The sequence below is a fragment of the Taeniopygia guttata genome, chromosome 2 (assembly GCF_048771995.1).
Source record: "Taeniopygia guttata chromosome 2, bTaeGut7.mat, whole genome shotgun sequence".
Lineage (NCBI taxonomy): Eukaryota > Metazoa > Chordata > Aves > Passeriformes > Estrildidae > Taeniopygia > Taeniopygia guttata.
Window position 1 is genome coordinate 90,558,122 of NC_133026.1, and position 18,027 is coordinate 90,576,148.

The 18,027-nt window shown below is 40.1% G+C and overlaps 1 protein-coding gene across 1 annotated transcript in view; it reads right to left on the minus strand.

The window, feature by feature from the left end:
- Positions 1 to 10,686: 10,686 nt before the first annotated feature.
- ELP2 (elongator acetyltransferase complex subunit 2) overlaps positions 10,687 to 18,027 on the minus strand; it is a 38,316-nt gene continuing 30,975 nt past the window's right edge. Inside the window, exons 17-22 of the mRNA XM_030265824.4 lie at positions 16,328 to 16,400; positions 15,721 to 15,907; positions 14,020 to 14,141; positions 13,310 to 13,452; positions 13,101 to 13,214; positions 10,687 to 12,128 (exon numbers count right to left, since the gene is read on the minus strand). Of these exons, the coding sequence (XP_030121684.4) occupies positions 11,972 to 12,128; positions 13,101 to 13,214; positions 13,310 to 13,452; positions 14,020 to 14,141; positions 15,721 to 15,907; positions 16,328 to 16,400 (796 nt within the window). The 3' untranslated portion in view covers positions 10,687 to 11,971. The remainder of the gene's footprint in view (positions 12,129 to 13,100; positions 13,215 to 13,309; positions 13,453 to 14,019; positions 14,142 to 15,720; positions 15,908 to 16,327; positions 16,401 to 18,027) is intronic.

Sequence of the window (18,027 nt, forward strand, 5' to 3'; positions counted from 1 at the left end):
TTTGTGACCATCAACACAAGGACATTGATAGTTCCAAAGTGCTAGGGAGAATGAGGTGGTGGTGCTATTGTGTAGAAATAGTAATGATCTCATTCACAAGAACTGGGGAGGGACAGAGATCTGCCATTTCATGAAAACCTGTAATATCAACAAATATCTGAAACATGACTCCAAAGAGTCTCTCAGAGTAGCTTTTAAATAATTGAAGAGGGAGTTTAGGTGCTGCTGAATGATGATGCTCTGGGCTTTCAGGCCAAGTTTTCTGAAGTTTACTATAGATTCCAAACACAGAGTGCATTCTAGCTTGAAAGCAGATCTGAGTGAGCATCGAGCTGCCCTGGGATCAAAGTTTGTTAATATTTTAATGTTTCTAACATGATGCAGAGTGCATGAGAAGCAAAAGCCTTGGGGACCATCCAGCTTAATTTATGTAGTGAGTCACTACCAAAAGCAAGGCTGTAGTTCTGCCTTCCTGATGGCACATTAAATTCTGGCTATTCTCAATAGTCCAATATGGAGGATTAAAACAACCTCTTCTTCCCCTTCTACATTTTTAACAAAGACAATAGAAAATTAAACTGGTTCAGGACAATAATAGGCAATCAGGAAAAGATGTTGGAGCTGACTGTCATTAACTATACCACTTTTCAGTCTAGTACAGAGATAAATCAGATCAGCATTTGGCAAACAAAACAGTCATGCTGGTGCTGGAATAATTGCATGCATTGTCAGAAATGCAAGTAAAGGCCTTCAAATGTTCTGCCTACTTAACATTAACTCTGCTTTATTTAAACAGAGCAAACGCAATCTAGGGAAAAGTAACACTGCCAGCCGCAAATGGGTAACAGTAATCACAAAAAGCTGAGCAGAGCACGTGTGATGGGCCCCACCATGGGAGTTGCAGTAGCAGGCTGACTGCCCAACTGCAGGACACACAGTGGGGTCAGGGAGAGGACAGACCTCTCAGGGCTCTTCTTTGCCCTAACAATCCCAGGCAAAGCATTGGTTCTCCAACTACACGGGCAGAGGGCTTAGAACGAGAATCTCTCCAGACAGAGGATGACGTAGCACAGATATTTTCCCTAAGAAGGAAAAAAATTTGCCAGCCTCAGCCTGCAAGCCTTAGTTCTGTCATGAGTAGACTGAAATAGAGTCCCAGTCTCCAGATAGCTTTGGATGCTGAAAACCACTGTGCTATCAACAATGGCTTTGCCTCTCCTGCTGTCCCTGCTGCTTCTTGTAATTTTGTTTGCTCAGAGCAGGATGCCAAGATGAAACCCAGGACAAGTCATTTGTGGCCACTCAAAGAGTAAGGCAATTGATGGGAAGGGCTGTGCCTGTGCTCCTGACAACAAACTTCCTGCAAGTCACAGGAGGTGTTCTGGGAGGTGTCCCCCACCCAAGGGAGTCCATATGGATCACAGTACATTAAAACTGCTCCTGCTTTCTCCCTCCTAGTACACAATACTGGGCATTAAGGGAAGATCATCTGTGCAGCAGGCCTCCCAACTCAGGCCACCCAAAGCAATGAGTTATCTTGTACTGCTGCCCTGCAGTGCAAGTTCTAGTTTTCATGGCTAGGGTGAGAGCTTGCAATTTTTTTAAGTGAATTGAATGCAAGCAAAGGCTGTGAGGTTGGCTTGATCACCAGTCCCTGAACCATCTCAATTTTACAGCTTCTGGTGGCAAGATTTATACTGAATTGAGCTATTTTAGGTGAGCTTTAATCCTCAAAGGAAATAAGGGAAAGTAGGTTGATGTTCTCATCTGATAAAGCAACAGACCTCAATATAACAGGCAGCCTTTTTACCTGACAAAGAAGCAAAAACTCTGCAGTATGTGTATTCTAGTGAGTGATTTCTACCTTGTTATGGAAGGCTGTATACACTGATATAAGGTTTTATCCTAGTTTGAAAAAAATGAAGAATCTGATTGTTTTGCTACAGCTTTGTTCATCCCATCACAACATGATTCCCCAGAAGATCTCACTAAGAATGATGCACTGTTCTGTTTGTGTCCTGAAAAGTGGCACATCTCAGAGATGCTGCAACATGTCACTGGCTTGGTGTTTGTAAAAGGCTCCACAGCAGCCAGACAAGCCAAGGGCTTTAGGAGGCAGAATGACACTGTAGGGGCCAGCTAATCCTGTGGCAACCTGGAGAGCACTGCTGCCTGAAGCTGTTAAAGAAGCACCAATCATTGATCTGGGCCTGCAGTGGATCTCCCAAAATAGCCTGGTACTGACTATCCTACTGGAAAAGGGAGTAGCTCAGCCAAAAGCCTGCAAGCATCTGGCACCAACATGCCTCCACATGTCGTGAATGCCTGCTAGCAAAGCCTCATATGGCCATTATCCTATGAAAGGTTCATTTGCATATCTGTGCCACTTGGGAAGTGAATATTGTTTATATCAGCCAAGAGCTGATGACAAAAAAGGGAATGTCTGCCTGGGACATGGTGTGCTTTCAGAAACCAAAGTGCATTGGTCTGCCAACACATTGCCATGAAGCAAACAGCTTCATGATTTGAACATGGGAATGGCACCACAGCCAAAGTCATAACTGGCCAGCATCAGATGTTGACACAATATTGTACACACCTAAAACAGGGTCTCCAGCTGGCTGCAGCACAAGGTGGGAAGATGTCTGGAAGAAAAAGACCACAAAGAACAACCCCAAGCTGCTGCAACCCAGATGTAGGAAAACTGGGCTTGTCACCACTGCCAGCTGGGGAGATGGTGCAGAATATGAATCTCAGATCTAAAAGCATATTGACCCCTACACTGATCTCAGAGCCCACCGCACCCGTCAAGAGCTATTCCTATCACAGGGTAAACCACGTCCCGGTGACTCAGAGAACACATATGGCACCTTTAGAAGGTAACAGGGATACGACAGCTTCTTCAAAAGCATATGTTCACCTTTCTCCCACGCCTACACAGAAGCACAAGGTGCAGAACATGTTCCATGCACACATCATCGTCACAGCCACAGCAGAATACAGTCTGCTCCCAGGAGGGACAGGGGTGTTGCAAACATTGAGCCCTTAGGCAGATCTCAAAACTCTGCAGTGTCTTCATCTGTTGTGGTTCTGTCCATGCTGAAGATGTGCTCAGGCTGAAACCATCTCTTCTTGCTTGCTTTGGGCTGGCTCTTGGCTGGGTCTGGGGCACCAGTTCGCACCTTCAATCAAACACATGCTGGGGAAAAAGGGGATAAGGGACAATTCTGGGCAACATTTTTCTAACATTGTTTCCTCTTAGAGGCATATCAAACACAAATTTTCATTTGCTTCCTCAAGACATATAGAGAAAAGCAGGTACTACTTTTTTCACACAACTTCTCTTATTGGCTAAGAGAACACATTTTGGTGTCTTACAGATGACCAGTCAACTCCACCATCACCATAACAGAACAAGACTCCGAGACCAACAGCACAACCTTGTAAGCCCTTTTTGCTTTTGGAGAACCTCTTTTAGTGAGGTGAAAGTGAATTGTGAGTGAACTGTGGAGGAGCAAGGAGATGTTTCCAGCTTGTTTTGCTTTTTTAAAGATCTTTTTGGATAACCTGGTTAACCAGAAGTCATTGCACTGCTCAGTAACTCAACAGAGTACAATATCCCCTCCTACACTATGCAAAAGGACAAGCTGAACAGCAACTGCACATTAATCTAGACTTTAGAAAAAACACTTATTTGTTTGTTTTTAAATCTGTAAAATCCTATGGAGACTTTTGCCTCTCTGCTGATTTTGTGGGCAAGGACAGCTGGAAAGGGTTTCTGGCATCTGCCATGTCTGTGGGGAGGCTTTCCACACAGTGTGAAAGCCCCTCTCCTGATGTGGCTGGAAAGGTTCTCACCAAATCACAAGAGTCACTCACCAGCCTCCTTTGTTTTTACCGAGTCGATAAAGGAAATTCTCACCACTGTGATTGACTGATACTTTGATGGAGCTGCAAAGATGCAGGAGGCATAAAATCAGCTGCTGCACAGACGTCCCAAGCATATGCTGCCAGTACCTTCTGTCTTGGGTTGCATCTACCCTATTATTTTAGTACTGGACTTATCCTTTAGCAGCAAGCGCTGATCATTCCACACTGGGATGCGATGGTGAGGCCTCTGCAACTTGTCACTGCAGACCAGAATGATATTAGAAAAATCAATTTATGACTTAAATAAAGAAAGAATAAAAGAGTCCAAAGACAAGATACACTCTGTCAAATATATCTAAAAGACAGCAGCATGAGCCTTAAATGCTTCAAATAAGAGAGCTTTGGCTTTTTTCAAAACAAAACAAAAAAATTAAATTATTTGCCAGCACTTTAAGTAAAACAGTTTGGTTTGTTAGGCACTCCCAGACAAACATAAATAAATAAAAAGATGCAAAACCAGTAATAAATACCTCTTTATTGGTAAAAATATTGTAGCACTGGGAAAGAGGCAATAAGTTCAAGTTCCTCCTCTTCCTTCATCTCTGCCTCAGCTGCCATAAAAGAGACATTTAATTACAGCAGGATCCTTTAAACTGGAAAAGAAATCCATAAGAAGTGAATATGCTAGAGGTCTATAAAATCAGGAATAACAAGGAAACAGTGAAAAATAACTAATCCTTTTCTTTTCTAATATAATAATAAGGAGGCATTAAATGTTCCAAAAAAACAAGAGATGCATCTTCTTATTGGCACAGACTTAACCCTGAGGATAACCCACTAATCACAGGGGAAATTATGCATTTGCATGGATTCAAAAAGCAATTAGACAAACCCATGGAAGGAAAAGGAAATTCATCAATAGCTAATAGGCACCAGGGCTTTTTCTCTGGTTGAAGATGTTCCTGAAACATGAGTCACTAGCGTCTGGGAGAGTTTGATCATATGATCCACTGTGGTCATCCACCACTTAAAAATCATAGAATAGTTTGGGTTGGAGGAGTCTTTAAAGTTCATCACTCCCACATCCCAAGCCACATCCAGCCTTGCCTTGAACACTTCCAGGAATGGGTCATGTACAACTTCTCTGGGCAACCTGTTCCTGCACCTCACCATGCTCACAGTAAAGAAGTTTTGCCTAATATTTCATCAAAATCTACCCTACAATCTAAATCACTATCAGGAGGTGTACGAGGCCTCTTGAGCTTAAACCCCTCTCAGGGCATCCACAGGATTAGACAGCCTTTCAGAATAAAAAAAAAAAAAAAAAAAAAAAAAAAAAAAAAAAAAAAGACACAGAAAATTAGGTCCCATTTTACACTTAAACGAAGTAAAGGAGGAAGATTAAGATTTTCTTATATCTTCTTCAGACTGATTTGTTGGGGTGAAGTACAATGTCCACAGCAGACAGTAAGCCCCTGTGTGATTAGGAGGTGCTCATTACTTTTTGAAGTATAATTTCCCAACTACAGGACAAAAATGGATGAATGCTTTCAAAATCAGTGTTTCATGAGAAATGCTTGTCACTGAAACAGTGCATTTGATCAACTCAGAGGAGACAGAATACCTGTGTTTGGACATATTTGTAATTTATTTTGAGGTTTTGGGTATACATGACAGGTGCTGCAAATAAAACACTTATCCTTTTTCTTATATTGCCACCTGGTGGTCCTGGGCATGTGGAAGCAACCAACTCACTGATTTTTCAGTGAAATGATCACAGTTCAGGCATTTAAAATAGCATCCATTTCTCTTCTTCTGACATAGATGGTAAGCAATTTTTAAAATCAAGAGTTTTAGGGGTAAGGGGCTGTTTTGGGTTTACAACCAACATAACAGCGCCTATATCAGCTCTCAATTATCTAAATAGATGGCTGCAATGGCCACCCCAAGTCACAGGGAAACAGAGATGGATTGCTGCTCTGCCATGGGCTCTGGACACGTGTCTGGGCTGCGTGCCTTGCTCTCTGGGGCCAGGCACCCCACGCTCAAATGGAGGCAGGAGATAGAGGGAGCTTCTAGCCAGAGCCAAACCATCTTTCCTCTGCCCGTTCCACCTCACCAGTGGTGGAAGCATGGACATCTATCTAATATGCCAGGAGCTCTTTTGTTCCCAGAAGCAGTGTGCCATGTGACCAGAGCTCCCATCTGGAGGGGATGTTGGAATACACTGCACAGTGGGTACGGGGAAGTTCCCAGTTCTGCAAACACACATTAAAATCTGTAGCTCTGTCTTGGGATCGCATCACCACCACACACAGGCAAGTGCATGCAAAGAAATAGTGTAGGAAAATTATATTATAAGGTTAAAGAGAAAAGAGTTATAGATTTGGACTCCCTAGGAAAGGAAATTGTACCACAGACTTTAGGCACTTAATCTATTGTAGAGACCATAGGCACTTGTCCAGTTTGGGGTTTTCCCAACACAGGAAAGATGATGTTAAACTGGAGCAAGTGTAGCAGAGGGCCACTAAGGTAGAGGGAGCTGGTTCAGGTGCCCTGTGGAGGAAGGTGGAGGGATGGGGTCAGGTTCAGCCTGGGGAAGAGAAGGCTTTGCAGGTACTTGGTAGCAGCCTTCTGATGCTAAGAAGGAGACTGTGAAGATGATGGAGCCCAGCTCTCCACAATGAAGAGATGAAGGAAGGTAAGAGAGGGCATAAAACGAAACAAGAGAGGTTCAGAACTGAGAAAATTAGAAGAAAAGTTTTCACCATGAAGGCAGTCAGCAGTCAAACTGTGCGGTTTTCATCTCCTGAGATTTTCAAGACCAGACTGGCAGAGTTTCTGAGCACCTGGTGTGATTTCACAGTTGACCCTGCCTGGAGCAGGTTGGAAGAGAGACTTCCTGAGCTCCCTTCCAATTTTAATAATCACATGATCCTATTGCTCTGTGAAACATAATGTTTTTATTACAGCTTTGAGCTAGCAATTTTCAGTACTACTAATCTACGGAAATGCACTTTTGAGCAATTCATAGGAATTGCAGAATTTCACATCAGAGACATAACTCCTGTTTTGAGCTATGACAATACCTTTTACATGATAAAACACACCAATTTTCTTTTTGATGGGTAGAAAAAGCTGAAGTTGCCATTTGTCTAGTAGCAACTAAGCAAAACCAATATTTCTACCTTTTTATTAGCTTTAATGGCCTACATTCCACACACCTGTAACTACAGGGGTGGTCTGCCAGCCTGATTAAATGCTCATCAGCTGTAAAGGGGCTCTCACTCCTATTAGTCCCAATGGACTTAGTGACCTGGAGCTGTTACCAAAGGTACAGCAATGTCTGTGACATAAAGAGACTGTGTGCACAGACCAAAGAAGCAGAAGTTTGACCAGAACACCCACAGGAGGTTTCTACATCACATTTTAGCACCTGTAGAGATCAGACAGACCCACCCTGAAGACCTACACAGAGCAACCTACAGGCATCTCAAGAGCTTCCCTGCACTGCAGCTGTTTCAACCTCCCTGGCTGAACTTCTGCAGAGAGAGAATCATGTGCCACAGCTCAGTGCTCTCTGAGGACAGTGGTGAAAACTTGTAGCATGCAGAGAACTGAACACAGGACTGCCTGCCATGTCAAAAGATAAAAACTTAAATAGCAGGAAGCTCCTACACTCTAAAAAGTGTGTCTGTGGAGTACAGATATTCTCTCAGAGAGGCACATCTTTATATGATAACTCGCAGGAAGGAGACTCTCCAAGATTATGAAACAGAGAGACAAACAGAACGATTGCTTTATCTTGAAAAGCACTTGGAAAGCTTCCCTTGGGGAGACTGCAGTCAATTCATTTCTGTAGAGGAGAAAAGTTTCCCCCACTGGCAGGTAGACAGCTTATGCTTTAGCAAGGGAGGAGGGCTTGCTGCTCACACTTATGCCAGTAATTTGTTGTCAGGGAGAAAGGAGGTAATGCTGCTGGACAGGCTGTGTAAATAGCAAAAGCCCAAACCCCTAGCAAAGAAAGAATCAGAGACATAGGAGGCAGAATGAAAAATACCAAGAGGGTGTTATACTTGATACATTTGAATTCTCCCAGGATCATGTATTAGAAAGCATTGGATTATCTTACAACAATAGGAAGAGATAAAAAGCTGTTGAGAAAATAAGGATTGCTTACATAAGTATTTAGGGGCCTGCAGGAATGGAAAAGGGACCAAGAAGGCAAATCATATTCTTTGAAGAGGAGGTGGGTAAAGAAAGAAAAATCCTTGGAAAAAACAAAATGAAGCTGGACAAGATGGGTGCTAGCACAAACTTTTGAGGCAAGGGAAATAGCTCCTCTGCAGTAAAAAAAATCTGTTTGCTGCATCCCTTGTTATTTCAGCTGCGATCTGCTGGAGTCTATACAAGGGTGACACCACCACAACACAGCAATTACCTAAGGCACAACACCTCCCCTCATTTGTGCTGCCGTAATGTTGGCTGAGTCTTGCAAAAACCAATTACATGTAGCAGCTCTCCTGGAGGACTTCAAGTCCAGGGCACGTCTGGTTGGTAGAGCTACCCCAGGATACTGGAGCTAGCCCCATTATTATGGTACAATATTGGGATTTGTCACATGGTCCACCCTAAATTCCCTTCAGAAAGAGAGAGAGGTAATTTCTAGCTTTATTATTGCATTACAGCATAGGATGAGTTGCTACAGAAAATAAAATGATGATGTTTGGATATTGAACAAAAACCCCTCAAATACAGTCACTAGAGCTGGTCACACAAGGTGACAGCGTGCTTGAGTAAGAGTACCAGGGGCTGGCAAAGGAAGCCCATAGCCTCCCCCAGCTCGCTACAGCAAACACAGAATCAGGATGAGGGGAATCTGGTGGTTGGCATAGGAAAGAAAGGCAGCTCCTGGCTGGGGGAGAAAATTGTCTCTGAAAGAATATCCCACAACTGTTTGAGGGTGTGCCAGTGCACAAGGCAAAAATGGGAATGTTTGGAGGGTCAAAGGCTTGGCATGTCACAGGGTAAACACACTGCCCTGCCCTGCTGCCTCAAAACTACCATGGTAGAGCCTGATAAGGACTGCTGATAAAAGAGCAGTAGAGGGGCATTGCTGAACTGTGTTCAACAGCTCCCGCCTCCACCAGCTTCTAGTGCACAAAAGGCAAATTCTGATTTTTGTCCTGTCAGTGATTTTGCCTCATCTTTTGTACAGCTCCAGATGCTCCTTAAAACTGAGCAAGTTATATTTTTGCTTCTCATTTCAGTTATTTTAAAGTTTCCTTATTTGTAACAGCCACTTCTTTAAAGTGAGATTTCAGTCTAAATGAGGACACAGCTGCTTCCTCCTCTTCCCTCATCTCTGCATTAGCTGCAGTTGGCAGTGAGCCTTGGAGCATTATCATTTCTTCACGTTAAATATTTTGGAAAACAGAGATTAGTCAGAGTTACCAAAGCAATGTTTTCAATAGCTCAGAGTTCAATAATTGACTTGCTTGAAATTTTCTACCACTTCTAGTTACTTCTGAAGTCTCAGCCCACAAGAGAGACAACAGCAGGGTAACACTTTTTTTAAGGCTTAGCATGATGCATAATCTGCTCCTTCTTTGCCATTTCATATCTGAAGGAATTAGCACAACTGATAGCAGGGCAGCAGTGTTTAGGGAGCTTGCCACATGGAGCCCAGGTAGGAGTTCTTCAGGCTGAACGTCAGCATCCCACATCCTCCTAGTTTACACACACAGCTTGTTTTGTCCTCCTCATCCACCAGACACCACGGTATGCTCACCTCTAATACCAGTGTTAGCATAGCTTGTTGGTTCTACACAGACTTAAAGATGCCTACACCTGCATCCTGAACTGAAAGATTTAGGATTGCTTTGGAAAATCTCAGTAACGACTTGATTTTGATTATGAACAGCAAGACCCATGCTATTTCTTGCTTGCTTTGTCACAGACACGTCTATTGTAAAAGAAAACAATCCTCCTCCTTTAGGCCTGATTACATAAAACAGTTTGTTCACATCTTTGACCACAATGTCTCTTCAAATTTAGCATAAAGCCAGTAAATACTTATAATATGCTTCCAAAATCTTCATGGGATGGGTTTACCTCAAATGTATCAAAAGGTAATAGAATGTTCTTTACAAAACTTCAGTTTATCCCATCAATTTTCTCAACTCCATTTTCAGTGGCACTGTACAACAAGCAGAAAATTTCAGAGCACCAGGTACATTGACAGCAGCCCATTTCTTAGTATATTTTACATCCTGACTTACATGTTGAAAAGATATGAGTGGATTTATGAGAAAATAAAGGTGTATATAAAAGTCACACCTACTAAATGCACAGCAAAGTGATGTGTGATGTGTGTATTATAAACATTTACACTTAGGAGACCAACAGACTAATCTGCTGCATTTAAAGCTAGAACAATGAATGTGATTGAGTCACCAAGCCCCACGGGTAATGCAGTGGATTACTAAATCCTGATTCTTGTTTAATGACAGCATTTCATAAAATAAAAGAGGGGAAACTAATATGATATTTCATTGTCACCTATACGTAGAAGTTGCCACATAATAAGATGTACTGCTATTGGAAAGAATTGTACAGTATTATAATCAAATTGTAAGATATAAGATTACAATTGTGACACAGAATAAAGACCCACTTTTGGCAGCTTTTTGAAACTTCACGAGTGGTAAGTTATGTCCTTCTCTTGCCAGGATATAGTTGCTTAAAAATTCCAGACAAGTGAAATACAATTGAATGCTAAAGCACTTGTGTAAGGAAAGCACTGGCTACCACAAGTAAAACGTAACAAATCATCTTTATTAATAAGTCTTTTTTTTTATTCCCCATCCCCATTTTAAATAATGGTTTTGGTTTTTTTAAATGGCTGAAAAACAGAACTGAAAATAAAGAGCTATAATACAAAACCTTTCAAGGCATAAACCATAATTACTCTGAAAACAGTATAGCCCACCCTGAAAGAGCTACACTCTTAATCTAAATATCCAACACAGTAAAAAATTAAACACAATTCCAGTTACCTCTGTACTGCCAGTTACATGTAGCAAGCAATTCTGGAATAACAATAATTTCACTCTCAAAGTTTAACTGATTTCTAAATTAGACTTTGGAACCAGATACAGACCCGCTGACATGAAGTCCTTCTGAAGTACTCTCAGTCTATTAGCACTCTACTTAAATACACTATGGGACAACTAAGTTAACTTGTTTTCACATGAGCAAAAAGAGAGACCAAAAACATCAGTAAGAGCCCAAAGGCATCGTAAGGAATGGCTGCCTCCTTTTAGCTCCTGCCTAGTGATATCCATAAGCTTTTCCAGTCCAAACTGTAGAAGACAGCCCTTCAACAGTCTCAGAGGTGGTTTTTCTATCACACTCTGCTCAGAGAGGGCTCACAGGGGAGACACCAGAAGATTCAAGTGGTCTCTGAGTTCAGCTTTAAGCCCCACCGGACCAAGAAGCACAAGTTCAGCCCTGCACAGCAGAACACAGGAATAAAATCAAGCAGGCCTGTCCAGGCATCTGGACACAAACTACTTCTTCCAGAGGCAGGTGGCCTCAGACTTGGACCAGGGCTCTAATACACATCCAAAGGCAATCAGAGAAAGCTTCATGTTTAACCCTGATCTATGGCTGCACATACCTGAATGCACACTGGCAGCACTGGCAGGCCAACCAACAACTAACTTTAATAGCAAGAGGAGATAAAAAAAAATCAGTACTCTACGTGGAATCCCAAGCACAGAAGAACCCAAGTATCAGCAACTTTCCACCTACCTTTTGAGTCACAGCAAACAAAGCTCTCTAATTATTCTCCTATGCCCTGCCCCACCTCCCATCCCTCAATTTCAGGATATTCATCAAACAAAACATATACTTCATATTCCCAGAACTGCAGGATTAGAAAAAATATTTGACATTTCAAACTTAAAGTTGCTTTAATAAGTTAATGTAAGATATTTTACTTTCCACAGCAGAAAATAGAAAATCAATAATCAAAGTAGCTAAAAGTTGAAATAAAATGCCGTGAATCTGTTTGGCACAAACAGGCCTGCTGTCTTTGCTAAAGAGCAAATCTGTTGACATTGAATATTTTAACACAGTGATCGGCTCCACAACTTGCAAGCTGCAACCACTTGCTGCTGTTCTCATCATTATGTCCAGCTCTGCCTGCATGACGTCTCCAACATAAGCGTTTCACAGCAAGAGCATGACTTTGGCTGCAACAAAAAGAAATCCATACGTAACTGCAAAATGTTAAACACAGTTGGGCATGTGAGTGTAAACATCAACAATCATGTAATTAGTACTGTTCAGTTAACACTACCAACTGAGGAAAAACTGACTTGTGATAACCAGCAGGTATTAAGTTCTTATTAAGTAGGGTCATTAACACTAATGACATTCTATCCTCTCACTCATCAATAATTCAAACAGCTATTGATTTTCAGTTTTACCACATTAAGCTGGAGGTCAAGTATCTCAGTTGCTTAGATATGACAGATTTCTGGCTTTTAGCCTGCAATTTCCTGCTATCTAGTTTCTCTTTCCCATTCACTGCAAGCATACACAGGCCAAAGTCACCATCAACTTCCATTTCTGTTACTATCAATGCCAGTGTGTGATAGAAGAACCCAGGGGAGTGCTTCAAGTGAAACATTCCAAGTCTTTCCACAGGGTCTCTCTAGCTGTCACCGCAGCAGCCCCACATATAGCTTGTCATTTCTGTGGTTTCTGCTGGAAGCTGCTCATGAAAGCTTGCTGTCACCCACTCCAAAGTGTTTTGCTGATGTACACAGACAGCAATCCTTTCCACTCTCTCTTCAGTGTTTTCTATCATCATATTTATGACTAAAGGTAAAGCCTTTTTTTTAAGTAGGGCCAACAAAGGGTAATACTTCCCAAAGCTTTTGCATAGCATCAACTATTTTGGGGGTTAATGCCCCTCTGGTTTTTGTTTGTGTTTGCTGGAAGGTTTTTTTTATACATCTAAATAACCAATCTTTTTATTTCTGGGTTTTGTTTCAAGACATCTTTAAACTTTCAGGGATCAGACTCTTCCAAAAACGATAACAATTTGTGGTGTAGAAATAAACTACATTCATGTATTTTATGCTATAAGAAAAGAAATCCAGCACTGTTAGTCTGAAGAATAATATTTCAGTCCTTCTAACTCACTTCAAAAGACATACCTGTTATCTATCTCAACACCTGTGGTCCAGTCAGCTAGTGCTGGTTCTTTCCCACTTTGCTTCCATGTGTACAAGATAATCTTCCCATTCGCTAAGCCTACTGCAACAATGTATCTATCAAGAGAATAATTACATTCAATTCATTAGAAATTACAGTAGACAGCTCAGTGAGACAGCTCATAAAATGACAATCAGAAAACCAGCAATACCTTCCATCAGGAGTAAGTACATGGCTGATACCAACAGCAGTCACAGAATCCCCAGCATCCAGCACTGTTGAACAAGGCTTGATTGAATCCAGCTCATTGCCTTCAGTAATCATTGGCAAATCACACTGGCCCCAGATAATGACCTGATAATAAAAAGAGTCATCTATGAGCTTCCACTTAACACTTCTTGTAAATGCACATACAAAAACATAAGGAATAACGTCATTAAAATAATTTCAGGGCACAGTGGATGACCCTAAAAATGGTAAAAAAAACCTCTACCTACAAAGATTTGACTTTGTAGGCAGTCTGTCTGATTTCATTAAGGTTACTGACAACAAAACCAGATTCTGTTATGAAAGTTAAAGAAAAACTTGAGACCCATAGAATTATGTGACATATGCTTGTCTTACTGCATGAAGAAAGAAGGGAGAACGTCCAACTGGCAGCCCACAGTCTTGTATATACATATTCAAGCACTTTATTTAGCTTATGAAAGAATCACTGATTTCTGTGCTAATACATGCAATAAGATTTTTTTATATATATAATTATAATATATTACATATATATTATAATATATACATATATATTATATATATAAATATATATATATAAAAAAAATAGGGGCTCATTAGAATACAGTGTTGTTATTCTAAAAGACGTATAAAATAATTCTGGGCTTTCTAAATTCCTTTAACATTAATTACCTTCTTGTCCCGACTACCAGTAATAAAATACTTGCTATCTGTTGTCCAATCACAGGACCAAATAATTCGACTGTGAACAGCTGTATTTTTATCTGTGTATGCACAGCAAGTGAAGACTGGTCCTGGAATAAAACATGTAGAAGAAAAATCCTTGTTTCAACTACTTTACATATTAAAAGTGATTGTTACTCTTACTTAACTATGTCAGAACTGCAAGAATACTTGGACATTATTCCACTCATATTTAAAGCAACTGGGAATACTTAGGACTATACAAATTTGTTTTTCCAGCACTTACCACACTAATAACTAGCACCTGGTCAAGACCATATCAGTAAGCTGTTACAGGCCTAAAGCGTAGGAACAGTTCAATATTTTAAATGCACTTCTTTTTCAGAAGAATTTAAGTATAATACCTCAGGTTATTTCTATCAAGTCTCTTTAAGAACGCTGACTTCAGAAGTTTTTGAATAGTGCAACATTTACCATGTGTTCACATTCCCCCAGTAATTTTACTAAAGCTCTTATTTGCCAGTAAAGTTCCAACTACTCAAATCATAATAGTACAATTGTAAAGATTAATGTGTTCCCAAAGAGACAAGTTTATATTTCAGCATGTATACAATCAGGTACTATATCTGACCAGCAGATCAGTAATGGGAATGCTTTTCCTAAGCAGAAAGATTGTCATTTTGGAGCATAGACTTTAACCACTTCTTGGGATGCCAATAGCAGCAGTTTTGCTTTACACTGATAATGATGTTATTTGTAGACAGAAGGGTTATTGATGAATAGATGAAAAGAGGATTTCCTCTACTTGCCATGAGTATTCATGATCCTTATCCTGAATCATTGTGTAACTACTGTGGACAATATGCCAGGCTTTAAAATAGAAGTCTGAATAGAACAGAAATTCAAGCCAGGATACAACTGGACACTGTCTGAAAGGGCCAAAACTCACTGCCAAGTCTCTAGGAACATTCTATAGAGCCCAGCAGTGTTTATATGTTATTAAGCCAAGAGTGCAGTGATAATCGCTTTCAGCACAAGCATCTGTTCTAGGATTCTATTAAAGCGTTCAATAGCAATCTTCTCATGATTTTGCAAGGCTCAAAGTCTTAATGAGAAGGTCAACTGAATCCTTACTATCAGCTCTTTTTCCAGACATAGCCAGTCCTAGTCAAATTAATCAATTGTGTAGGATTACCAGAAAGCCACACCAAAGACAGAGATTAATCCTGTCAAGAGTCTCAAAGTGTCATGCCATGCAAGCAAGGACAAGGCAGCCTATGCAGGATATGGGGGCAGCACTGAACCTTCTGGTTATGCCTGCACAGAACTCTGCAATGAAGGCTCTCCTTGACAGAATGCCAATCTGAAGTTCAGCTTTTATACTTGATTTCATTAAATCAAATATACAATCACATGCAGAAGGCATGAGGACTTCATTACATCCATCAATTAAACACTATCTAAAGCTTGATTATATTCTTCTCCACATTTTAATTTGCTTTTTATGTTTCTACACATTAATTGCATTTCTTAAATCCACAAGAGCCTACAACACTAATAGTTCTTCAAAGCTGCAAGCAAATTGTCTATTAAAGTATTTTATCAATTCTCTTTCAAATATTTTGCAGCCAAAAATACTGAAAAAACTGCCAAGTCTACAAATGCCTATATTCACTTCACATATCTTACCTGACTCTGAGGAATCCTGTTTCCTCCACAGTGACCAATTCCTGTCTCTAGAAACAGCTAGTAAAAAGTTGTCATCAGGAGAAAATGCCAGCTGAGTAACAGTCAGATTATGAAAAGACAAACTCTGCAGTTTCTTCCAAGAAGTGGTGCTCCACAAAATAATTGCCGCATGTTCTTTTTTGGTAGCCTGTATGGATGGAAAAAAATGAGAATCAATGAGAGCAAGTATAAAAGTCATGCATTTCAAAGTAGTAAGATATTAGAAAGCTTGTTTTTAGGCTTGCAATCAAATAAGACCCTGCTTTCCTCTGGGAAGTTTCAACAATGTTTCCCTACTTTCTTCTAATGCTGACAATATTTTGTCAGAAATATTTTGTAAGAATATTTTGTAAGAAAATATTTCAGACCTATATTTGTTACAAATTATCTTACCAATATCTTCAAATGAATCATACACAATTTAGGAATAACAACTTACTGGCAATCCACCCTCACCTTTGCAAGGGAACTGTCACTTATACAAAATCTTTCATGTTTTGTGAAAGAGAATTCAGCCCTAGAAACTGGACAGCACTTTTCACTAGGTGGTGCTAGAATCTTTTCTTACCTTACATGCTGAGGCAATGACAGTGTTAGAATTATTGCAAGCAACACAAAAAATTTCATATCCATGTCCATATCTGAAATACATGTGAAAAGAAATTTAACACATCACAATAATTTTTGCAGTATGTATCAAAATTGTCATATTAATTTAAATCCCAGTTCAAAAATGAAAGGCACCTGCCAAGAACTTCTCACCACTTTCTCTGTATTACATCCCAAATAATTTGTTCAGCTTTCAGTTTAAACATCTGCACAAATTCTTCCATTAGAAACTGGCTACAGAAAAATCTGTCCAGCTCATTCCATAGCCTTAAAGCATCAGCACTGCAAAAGCCACCCTAAATGACTAACAAAGCAGATTAAAGCAGCATTTAATGTATCCTTATTTTCTTAAAAAGCAATTTTAGCACTACCAATAAAAATTACAGGGCACATGAAAACCACTGAAGAAATATGCCACAAACACACAGTCAAAGGATGCCTATATGAGATTTCTGAAGTAAAGGACATGCATTGTGTTGGAAAAGGAAAAAACCACTGTAAAACCCCCAAAAATTCAAGCCTTCTCCAGAAATACATTTTATCAGTCTTCACAAAAGTTCTGATTAAATCCAAGCTCATATATCCACACTGGTATTTAACTAATAAGGAGAAATTCTATACAGACTTAACACAAATTAATATCAGTCACAAAAAAGACTGGAAGTAAAGTAAAATTGGAGATGCAACCTATAAACAGTAGACAAGTATCAGCTCAATACCAGCTGGGTGAGGTGCTTTCCTATGATTCTCCTAGTTCTGAAGAGATAGGCAGTTCTCTTAATAGACTCCTTGGCCAGCAGTAATAACTTCTTACATGGGACTGATGTTCATGGGATTTCACTTGCAGCCATAACAGCCACCTACTTAAATAACAAATTATTGTGTGGATCTGTTGAAACGAGCCCGAAGCATCATTGCTGGGCATATCCCATCAACAGACTGCCAAAGCCAGGTCTGAAGACTGGGAATGTGTACTGGCTTTTATGAAATGTAACTGTGCCTGGACTTTTTAACAGTGAGAGGGCCTGGTGTGTACCTCTAATTGAAATGTTAAGTTGCAAATTTGAGTGTATCTTATAATCATGAAGGTACGACTGCATGTCTTACTCTTAACTTGTCACCAGCAGGAGTTTTATCATAATGCTTACTTTTAAAGCACATTCCTGGAGACTGTTTAGTAGTGAAAACCACTGCAAATCAATTTTCTAAAACTAAAAAAAAAAATATTATTGTATCAAAAGGAAAAATTTCCTGAAATTCAGTGATGGGAAAATAACCTGTGAAACAAATCCTCAGTTGTTTTGGTTTTAATCTCCTAAAACTAGTATTTGAAGAGCAGTTGATTTCAAGCTTCTGCATGCAATGCTTCTTTTGCTAAACTGAAGTGCCAAAATGTAACCATTCTTACCAAATTAACAGTAAACATAAAATATTGTCTCTCGCAAAGTTACATGAGCAGGACTATCCTAGGTCAGACCAGCAGCTGTATAGACCACTGCTGTCTCCAGTAAAGAGAATTAAGCTATTGGCAACAGGAGGTGCTGTTTTAAAAGAATGTCTATGAGCCATGATAACACAGGAGCTACAATACAGTCCCATCACGTGATCCCATTAACAAAATACAATTTCTTCACTACATAGTACACCACCAAATAAAGG